Below are 11,115 nucleotides of genomic sequence, written 5' to 3' on the forward strand. Positions count from 1 at the left end.
TATTAGCCCAAAAAGTTTAAAATATTCACCTAGCTCATCATTGTTCCAGTGACGTAATGTTTGTAACAGTCCCGCCAATGCCATACACAAGGGAGGCTTCTGTGAGAACCAGTCTTTTCTCCTTCAAGAACATGTCTCCTGCTCGTTTAGATTAATTGATTTCACACACAGTTGTTTATGTGTGTGGCCTCCCTTGATTTTCTGAGCTCTCTGCACTCCAAACAAAACAGCTTAGGGATGTAGATGGAGCCAACTGCATTTTGGAAGAGGGGAGATAACACCTCAAAGCCAAACAGAAAAAGACATTTCTTCCTTCAGAGACTTTTCTCTGGATTATGCTTTGAGGCAGCCTGACAAAAGCATGCTTCTGGGGAACACCATAAAACTGCTTCAGAGACACATTGCACAGAGCCTGGCAGGAAAAAGTTCCCCACAATGGCGGGAAGGGGGAAAAAGTAACTTCTGAGCAGAAAGATATATGGCAGTCTGTGAGACTGCAAACAATAGATGACTAAGGAGCTGTCTCAAATTTTAAAACATCCTGATTTCATATGAAAGCCCATAGCTAGGCTGAGAGAGCTCCGTAACTAGACTGAGAGTCCTCATCCGTGCACAGAATATGTCTCGGGCAGCTGCGCAGTGCACTACCAAACACTGGTTCAAAAGGAAAATATATCTTGGGAAAGAAATCTGGATATTAATTTGAAGGCATTACACAGAGCAAGAAAGATTAACTGCTCTCAGCCTCTCCAGACCAGCCTGTGGACACACCACAGATTCAATCTGCAGTGAATTACAAGTCATCACACACAAAGTATTGAAGTAGCCGGCCAGCAAACCAGTGGAAATATACTTTTGTGGATCTGGTCGGAGAATGGAATCTCTGTTCCCCAGTGAAGGACTGGCATTTCAACATTAGCCTGTATCCCAAAAAAGGATGAAAGGTCAAAATATTATATTATTTCATGCCATGAACAATTCCAAATGTTTTTTGATTTGAAAATACAGGGGGGAAAAAACAACCACCCAAGATATTCTTGATAGAAACAAAACATTTAAAATGAAATGCTGATCTAAAATGAGGTATTTTGGGATGTCAAGCTGAAATTTAAATTCTTTCAGGTTTCAACTTCAAATGACATTTAAGTCTGAATATCATTTGGAAACAGAAATCATTAGGTACTGAGACATCACTATGGAAAAATATGTTCTTCTTCTGAAAATTTCATTTTAGACCAAACCATGTTTTCTTATGAAAGCCTTTTTATTTTACCAGCTCCATGTTTGTTTGTTCTGCTGCTTGAGGACTGGGCATTTGCTCCAAGCATATGGATGGCCGCAACGGGCATAACCACACTGTGGATACACCGGATATTCCTTATAGAAGTCCAGGAATTTGGCCTACTTGCATCCAGATTTGCTTAAGAACCTGAAGCATTACAAAGCAATTAGATATTTTAATTTAGAGGAAAGGGTCCATGGTGTCAGATGAGTATTGGACAATCAGAAACACATTTTGCACACAGATGAGAAGTGAGGTCTGAGTATACTCCTAGACGCTCTCCAAAGCAGCATCTCTTCATCAGCATGCAAGATTACAAAAACGTCTGCTTTGCAAAACCTTGGAAAGGAAAAGGCAGATGGAATTCTGGAAACATAAAATTACCTCTAATCCCTTGTTACTTATTTAATATTAACTCATTGCAGAAAAACACAAACAAAAGCCTAACTCAAACTCTAGTAATACAAAAATTTCTGAACAAGTCTTTAGGTAGATGTACAACTAGCAGCAACCTCTGCCCTGCACAGAAATAATCAAGCCATGTTTTTCTGTGGAAGAGGGGACAATGAGAGGAAGCAGTATATCCCAAACACAGGGTTGTAAACTTTGTCTGAGAAGGCAACTACGCCACTAATGTCTGCTGCTTTGAACACACGGACAATGGCTATGAACCTGCAAGTCTGTGCAGCTCAAAAAAATGCACAGCAAGTCAATTTACAGTGACTCGTCACAGATGCAGGACCTCAGATTACAAGTTACCAAGATGATTGGGAATATCCACTCAGTATGATGTTGAGACACTGAGAAAAAGCACTAGCAAGGAAGGAGTGACAGGATCACGTGATTAATTTAACAGCCTTGGCATTAAAAGCTAAAGTCTTCTACACACCTGGGCAGAGAAGCTGAAAGGAAAAGTAACATTGATTTAGACAGAGCCAAAACCATGACAGAGCAGAGCAGCAACATCTGCCTGAGAGCCAAGCATGGAATGGATCCTGTTCAAGCAACTCTGTGGCTTTCAACATCAGCACTCGCTGGACTGATGGACCCTCTGGATGGTAATCCATAACTTGGGAATGAATATTGCTTTTGAGCTCTTTCAATCAGAGGCTGAGTTTAGAAAGCTATGCCCACACCATGACAGCCTCTGACGCCTGTCCCATCCCTGGTCCAGCTCCAGCATACCTCACAGGCCATCATACACTTGTCCCCTTGCACACAGGTCTGCTCAGTAATCCTTCCCTGGCTATGGAAAAAGGTTTTGAGCTCTGTGAAAATCACTGCTTCTTTTACCAGGAGGAAGAATGAGCTACTGACCCAGCTGGGAGATAAGAGGATAATCTTCCCTGTTGCCTCAGGGAGGTGCAGGAATTGGTACAGGTGACAGGCAGAGCCATCTGAGCTGGCTCGGAGGCGTGCTGTGATGGTGAGCGCACCTGGTTACCTTCAGTCTGCTCAGCTCAGGATCAAACTGCATGAAGCACAAGGTTCATCAACCCAGGTCTCGCACAGGTTTACCAAAAGTGGCAAGAAACTCTCACGAGCCTTATCACCAATATATTTAAAATACATTTCCTAGTTCAGCCTTGTCCACGAGCCAAAGTCAGGCTTAGCTAGCAGAAACCAATCCTGTCTAACTGTAACCATTTTTCCTATTACTTGTAGCTTCATTATATGCTTGACTTAGAAGCATTACTTTGCATCTCCAAGTAAGGCCTGCTACAGACTATCAAGTTTACCCCATAAATATGTGTTAGTTCATGGAGCGAAAAAGAAGTAATAAAACCACACACCTCCCAACACCCCAGTGAACGCTGTTGTGCTGACAAAGATGCCCATGTGGCCATAACTGCGCCCACACAAGGAGCTGTTGCTGCCTTCATTCATGGTCTTTGAAAAGGTGTCACAGCTATTCAAGCAGAAATGTCGTGCTGACCCTGCTCTGGCATAGATACGACCTAACACAAACAGCCAAGTTCAGATAGAGATTGATCAGAGGAATTATTGACGATATGTGAGCGTGACTTAAATGGCACCATTTTCACAGAAGATATGGAAGTTTTAACAAGCCTTGCAGAGAAAAAGTTTGGTTGTTATGTTTGATGGGGCTGGGGGGGAGGGTGTTTAATGCTATTGGAGTGCAACTGTGTTTGTGCAGAAATACAGGCCCACTCTTAGATCATGTCAGCATACTATGGAGAAAACAACCAGCTCTCGAGTCTTTCAGGGTTGCACAGGCTCCTTGGAAAATGGCAGAGATGCTAAAAGAGCTTGTGCGGCTACAGTAAAAATTGAGCGTAAGCAGTGCTGCGCTTACCAAGCTTACCCAGCTGAAAACTTTCTTGGCATTAATAAAAAATTAATAGTAGTCCTTTTTGTACTTTGGCAAAGCTCCCAGCTAGCTTGTTAAGAATAGGTGGAAATGGGGAATAGTTATAAAAACAGAAAAGAAATTGAGACAGGTAATTGGTCATAATTCACAGGAGCACTCATTCCACTCTACCTGTACGACAAGCTGTGAAATCTCCACAGGTGGAACAACAGCTGCAGCCACCCGCGAGGCTGCAGATGTTGCTGAAAAACCTGGTTTGGACACACCACGCACTGGAGTAACATTTTGGTTCAAAACCAGAAGCCTACGCTACAGCATATAGAGTAAAGGGGCTATCTCATGAATATCTGCATTATCTCAATACAAGATTGTCAAGTTCCAGTTAGTTTTCGAAGACGCAAAGCCAGGAAGAATTGGCAGTGATGACAGCCACGGGATACTCCAAACCTTCCCAAATGTGACACATAAATGATAATGGGAAAATATTTACTAAACAAAACCCTGGTATTCTGCCAGGACCAATATTTACATTAATTATTAACAAGTCTGGGCACAAATCTGGGCCACAGAAAATAATAAGAAAACCCCTAGAGCAGCTCTATCTGTAAAAAGAGGAGGAAAAAAGGGAACATAATTTTCTTTTGTACAGTATCAAATTTTTATGATTGGAGACAACTTTGGAGTACTTAGGAGCACCTCAGCGTAATGAAACTGACAGTCACAAAATTATTTTTTCTGAAAAATGTTCCATTATTGAAGACATATTTGGGCTCATTTGTTTCTCTTGCCACTCTCTGATGCGTAACGAAGCTCAGAAATCTTTTCACAGCTAAGCAAGGGAGATTCTTATTTCATTTGCTTTAGAACTTCAATGTGTCCATAATAGAGGTGCTACAATGCTTCAGGACTCAGTGAAACAATGATACTAAACCAGCCAAGAAGCTGAGCAGAGAACAACTAGAAAAAGAAGACCACTGAAATACCAGTACTGGTATGACTTTTGTTAACTCTTTGTTCCTAATGATGAAAAAAACCAACCCAAAACATGTGCTTCGCCCAACCACTTCTGTCCTCTTCATCTCCAGTTGAGATGGGAGAGTTTACAGAGAACATATTTTCCCCAAATCCTTCAAATAAACTAAGACTTAAACTTCATACATATAGACAAATAGGGGTGTGTGTGTATATATATATATATATAAATAAAAAAAAATAAAGATACAATGTTGCTCTCCTTTTCTTTCCCTAAGACAAAAACTATCAAACCCTTCAAGCCTTTCCCCTGAGCTATGGTAACCCACAAATTAAACTAAGCCAAGAACTCTTTTTCAAATCCCTGCACGCAACACGAGTGCCATGAGGCCTTGAACTCATTCCCACTCTAGGAAAACTCACTCCTTGCTAAAGACTTACATCGCGCATTATTTGATCCCATTTTGTTTTGCCTAAATTCTGCTCCCGATTCCTAGATGAAGGTTTGCAAAATGGGCTGGTCACTTTGGGTAATCAAGTCCAGCCTACTTAAGCCTGTCAGAAACAGATGTGTCAGAAACAGATGAACCTCAGAAAAAAATCCGGACCTTTGACAGTGTTTCAAGTTGATACCCTAAATGTCTAGTCATGGCTGAAAACCTTGGCCTTCCTTACCTTTCCTCTGAATGTGAGAGTATTAAACACTAGGCCACCGGGTTAGCTCAAAGAATGACAGAGGAGGCCAGGACTCAAACCATCCCTCTCATGTGGTAGACCACAGCATTAGCTACATGACAAGCAGGCATGCCCAGAAAAGCAGAGATCAGTTAGGGGTCTCTTGCACAAGAGGTATGCAGGACATGAATGGTTTGATCCCAAGTTTTATTTAGATGAAGGCGGCTGCCAGGTTGGGCTATATTTACTGTCCCAATCTCTGAAAACGTAAAGAAAGTTAATTCTGCACAGCCCAGCAGAAACAGGAGCGCTGCCTTTCCCCTGCTCCTCCCTTCCTCCAGCTCCTTTGAAGCCGAGGGGCACATCACTCGATTCCCAAACAAACTGGGATGAAAGCCAGCTCAGGGAAGCCCAGCTCTGAACTAAGTTAAATGAGGAACATGCCTCTACGGAGAAGCACCTACTGACCCCACCGCGGGGGTCCTGATGAGGCCAGAAAGAGGCACCGTCCCTTCAGAGATGGCCCGGGAGCTCCTCAGCATGCCCGGTCTCCATTTGGGAGCAACCACAGCCAGAAGGAAAACGACTGTGGTCTGTAGCCAGAAGGAAAATGAATGTGGAGATTTCCTCAAGCTCATGACAGAGTAAATACTCAGAGCAACCAGCGATGAGAGAACAAGGGACCCTCCGGTCCCGAGGGCTGCGTAGACAGATTTAAAAATAAAACCTTCAAGCAGGGAGGACCAGCTTGCCTGGGACCTCGAAAGAGCCAGCGTCCACCGGAGAGAGGGAGCGAGCAGCAAACCACGAGCCCAAGGCAGCCAGGAAACGCTGCAACAGGAGCCAGACCCACAGCTCAGCCACAAGAGAACAGGTCGGCTTAGGATGGATGAAGCTGGCTGGGGAGTTAAATTTAGACAGGTAAACATACTGAGGGGAAGAGACAAGGTTCATACAGCCCTCACCGTCTGCCGCTGTCAGGCCCTGGGGAGGACCCCTCAAAAAGCTGCTGGGCAACTGTAGCTGCAGGATGGGGCACCCCATCATAGGGTCATTGGGGGTGAGCACCCAACATTTGCTTTAAGCACTTCTCCACCAGGCAGCGTCCTTAGGACGTAGGTAAGTTGTTAGGAAGGGCAGGACACTGCAGCCTGAGGAGACTCGCAGTCCCAGCTATGCACAGGGACCGTGCAAAGGAATGGTACCATAGAAAATCAAACCAGAAACACAGGGGCCGCAGCATTGGTGTAGCCATTTGGGTGCCAGTGCCCTGCCGACATCCCTTTCTGAGGGAAAAAGGGGTGAAAGAAGAGACATGGCAATTGCTCGTGACAATGCAGGAACAAAGAGTTAAAGTCTTGCAAACTCAGCCAAACTCTAACTTGAGTCGTCCATACCTTAAAGACTGGAGAGGACACACAGCGCTCCTTTGCCCGAACTGTGTGCAGCCTTCCTGCAAGCCATCAAACTCACTGCCTGTTTTACAGCTCCCAAGGACAAGTGAAGGATCTCCCCAAACGGACAGCTTGCCACCTACACTAGGCTCCCCCTGCAAAGCGCTTTCGCCCCAGAGTGGCCGTGCAATTACAAGGTACACAAAAGCACCCCTACTTTGTGGAAACAGCTGTGCTGAAAAGCGACAATCTGCCTTCAGTGACCCCGTTGCTCTGCCTCATGCAGAGCAGGGGAAGGCTTGCATAAGCTTTAGCAAGTCCTAAGCCAAAGCTTGGAAGGGGGCAGTGGATCATATGCTCTGGTCTTGTCTGTAATTCTGTCCATACGTTCACTGCCAGTTATTTCTGCAGTGAGCCCAAGAACTTCTGCTCCAGTAAAGCACCTTTTCCAAAAAGACATTTGGTCTTTACGTGAAAATCTTAAAAGCTGGAGAAGCTAACGATGCCTTTGGTTGTTTGCTCTGCTGGTTGATCACCCTTCTGTTAAAAAAGTTGCCTAACATGAATACATAGCGCTTAAACACCCAACCACATGCTTTAAGTTACCCTCTTGAATTAGAAAGCTCTCCAAGTACCAGCTGCTCTCAGTGCCGCTAAAAGCACTCCAGTATCACACCACACTACCTCTTAATTTTCGCTCTGAAATGTTACCTAGGTCCACATTCCTTAAATCTCCCATTAGAAAAGGATTTTTTCCAGTCCAGGAAAAATTCCCATGACTCTTCTCTGAGCTGCCTTCAGTTTTAATGAAGTCTGCATGCCTTTTTTTCAGCAAGCGAAGGTCCCTTTCTCTGCAAAAAATGAAAGAAAATCACGGACTGCCGTGTCTTACATGACAACATGCCTTGGCTATCCACATCCTGATTTTAACAGTACTGTGTTTAAAAATCTCTCTGAAATGCTTATTGTGTGTGTGTCCAATTAATTTGGAAATGATGGAATGGTTTTCACTTGAACTTTGATCAGCCATTAGAGAAAAGATCTTATGAATAGAAACAATTTATATTCATCTAAATGAGCAATCAGGCAGTTTTCAGAAAAGAACTGGTTTCCCTGAGTGCCCTGAAACCCAAACCCCACAACTTCAGGACAAAAGACTCAGGACTTGAAGCAGTCCAGAAACACAGGGGCCTGCTGGAGTAGGGAAAGAAACAAACAGCATCAAAGGTGACTGCACTGATTTATTTTATTTATTTATTTTTTTTAAATTTCTCAATACTTGATTTCTTCCTAAAACTCCAAGTCTCTTCTGGAGACTTCACTATAGAAGTATGTGGATTTTTTCTTTCAAAAAGGTGTGTTTCTGGTCTTTCTGGAATAAGTCTGGAAAATACAATTAGGACATACCTTACTACCTGTAAAATAATAGGAACCCTCAACTTTTTTGATCCAACTCTTTCAAAACTTCCATTTTTTTCAACTGATGTCATGATTTCTGGCAGACTGGGAGGGAAGGGGCCAAGAGAGAAGACTTCTCAGGGCTGGGAGCCTGCAGCCATGATTTCAACTTCAGCCTTCCCTAAACAAAGCTTAGTCCCACACAGAACTGCATTTTTGACGTACGTGCTCTGGAGACAGGGGAAAGGACACAGGGGATGCTTAGCAGCTATTGAGAGGGGAGATGTGCTAATACTGAAGGCACAGAAGTAGCTAGGGATAGTGTCCTTTCCAAATGGGAGGCATCTCTTGTGGACTCTCCTGGGCACAGAAATGAAAGTAAGCAACGGAGGCTGGGAGCAGAGGAAAGCCACAGCTGGAATGGGCCCAGGTCACTTCCTACCTCGCACTGGTAGTTCAATCTCAAGCTTTTCCCTTCATATGCTTGGCTAATATCTTTAAAGGAGACAAAAAAATGAGTACTTGGCCTAGCTTTGCTGCCACATGTGGTAACTTATCCCATAGGTTGGATGCTTCGAGCAAAAAAATTCCACCTGAATTCCTGTAGTGCCCAGCCTTCACCTTGGATAAACCCAGGTGTCCATGCACTGGACACGGTTTAAAAGGAGTCTCTCTTTCCTGCCAATTCCGCAAAAGACCACTTCTTCCTCTTTTGGGAATAAAAACATGTACTAAACTTGGTTCCACATTTAGAACAGCATCTGTGTGGGTGACAGAAGACAGGCACCCACAGGTCAAACCTGCGACCACCAGAAACAGCGGTCACTTCAGCTCATGTGTTGATGCCCAGCTGCAAATGTGGGAAGGAAGGGCAACAACTCACTTATGTCTTGAGTGTTGGTGCCCCTCTGCAGACCTCCCACCTGCAGGAAAAGGTGGAGGAGACATTAGAGATATGCATATACAGACAAGCTCCGAAGGGACAGACAGATGAAGATGAGTGTGAAGGAGGGAGATACCTTGTGTGCCCATTAACATGTGTGTGCTCAAGGATGTGTGGACACAAAAGCCCAAATAAAAGGCAACAGGAAAGAGCCCTTGACATGTAGGTGAACAAGGAGGCATCAGTGGAAAAGACAGCCTGCATATGCAGGTGAAGTGTGGTAGAGCAGATTACATTGGAAATGTGCAGGTGCAAGGAATGTGATGTGCGTGCATGCTCCTGAGCTTTTGGCCATGAAGAAAATGAAGTGAGAACATAAATGCTAGTGCATGTGTGAGAAGAAGCTCCATCCCCCCCAAAAACCACCCAACTCCAAAAATGAAAAGGTGAGCACGTGGTGCAGGCAGCAGAGCAAAAGGTAATGATGATCACATGCTGGGTGCAGGCAAGAAAGCATTACAAGGCCAGTAAAGGTTGGATTGACAGCCAGACTGGGATGCTTATCCAGTGGCAGAAGAAAAGTATGAAAAACACAGAGCAACAAAGTGTGTCATGGCACACGAAAATACATTTGAGGAAGTTATTTTACCCATACCGCTAAGGGAAGTATTGCACCATAAGTTTCATGAAACATTGACTTTGTTAGGGACACAACTGGGATGCGCATGGCACCGTGAGACCGGGCGCACTGTTGCTAGCTGTGTTTCCGCGTGCACAAACACCTCCTCCCGTGCCACGTGCCATGGCCCGCGGTGGGTAACTCTTAGAATCATAGAATCACCAGGTTGGAAAAGACCTCTTGGGTCATCGAGTCCAACCATTCCTATGCTGTGGTCAGGGGGCTCGAGCGCTCTCGGGAAAGCTGCCGTGCTCACACTCAAAGAAAAGGGGCCTCATCCACGAATAACATCTCTCAGCTCAGAGTAACATCCATCTTACCAGCATAACATCTGTTTTACCAAACTCCTGCCCGAGGAAAATCTGTTGTACCAGCTCAACGCCTGCAGCCCCAGAGGAGCATCCCTCTTGCCCCGGCAACATCTCTCAAGCCAGAGGGATGTCGTCCTGCGGGATCAGGTCTATCCCACGGCAGCGCCACCGCCGAGGCCACCTGGGGGTCCCTTCCCAACCATCCCGGAGGGATACAGCCCTTTAGCGACCGCATCTCAGCCCTTCGACGGCCGCCGCCCCGGTTCCACATCGCCCTCCCGCTCCGGGCTGAGCTGCCGGCGGCGAAAGGCGGCCGGGACAAAGCGACATCCCACGGGATCGACGTCCCACCGTCCCGTCCGTCTCCCTCCCCCCGCCCTTGCCCCGTTCGCCTCCTACCTGCATCCCCCGGGCGGCAACGGCGGGCACGGGGCTCCGCGCCCCTCACCGCGGCGTCGGAGACCGCGAGGGGACGCACCTGCCCCGGCGAGCGAGCGAGATGGGGACCGGAGCGGAGGCGGAGAGGGGGAGCAAAAAGCCGCAGGCGCTGCGCTGAACCGCGGCTCCCACCGAAAGAAAAAAAAAAAGCGACCTCCCGGCCGAAGTTGGAGGCGGCTGCGGCGAGAGCCGGCGGATCCCGGGGGCTCCGAGCGCCTCCGCCCCGCCCCGCGCCCGCCCCGAGTCCGGAGCCCGCCCCGCAGCCGCACCGGCTGCACCGAGGGGCGGGGGGGAATGCTGCTGCGAGGGGGGAACGGCGCTGTTGGGATGGGGAGGGGGAAAACGCAGCTGTTGGGGGTGGGAAAAGCCGCTGTCGGGGTGGGATTTGGGGGAGGGGGGGGCGAAACGCCCCTGTCGGAATGGGGGTGGGTAGGAAAAGCCGCTGTTGGGATGGGGGGGAAACGATGCTGTCGGGATGGGAGTGGGAAACGCTGCTTTTGGGGGTGTAAAACGCTGCTGTTGGGATGGGAGGCGGGGAGAACGACGTTGTAGGGGGTGGGAAACGCCGCTGTTGGGATGGAGGTGGGGGGGGAAACTCTCCGCTGTCGGGATGGTGTGGGAAAAGCCACTCTCGGGATAGGGGTGGGAAACGCAGCTGTCGAGATAGGGGGGAAAACGATGCTGTCGGCATGGGGGGGCGGGAGGGGGGGCAGAGGAGAACGCCACTATCAGGAGTGGGAAACGCCGCTAT

General features: G+C 47.0%; 1 protein-coding gene across 1 annotated transcript in view; it reads right to left on the reverse strand.

Annotated features, from left to right (window-relative positions):
• The window catches only part of WNT5B (Wnt family member 5B), a 78,987-nt gene extending 68,408 nt beyond the window's left edge, over positions 1 to 10,579 (reverse strand). Inside the window, exon 1 of the mRNA XM_054071733.1 lies at positions 10,326 to 10,579. Within this exon, the coding sequence (XP_053927708.1) occupies positions 10,326 to 10,331 (6 nt within the window). The 5' untranslated portion in view covers positions 10,332 to 10,579. The remainder of the gene's footprint in view (positions 1 to 10,325) is intronic.
• Positions 10,580 to 11,115: the final 536 nt, after the last annotated feature.

The sequence above is a fragment of the Cuculus canorus genome, chromosome 1 (assembly GCF_017976375.1).
Source record: "Cuculus canorus isolate bCucCan1 chromosome 1, bCucCan1.pri, whole genome shotgun sequence".
Taxonomy (NCBI): domain Eukaryota; kingdom Metazoa; phylum Chordata; class Aves; order Cuculiformes; family Cuculidae; genus Cuculus; species Cuculus canorus.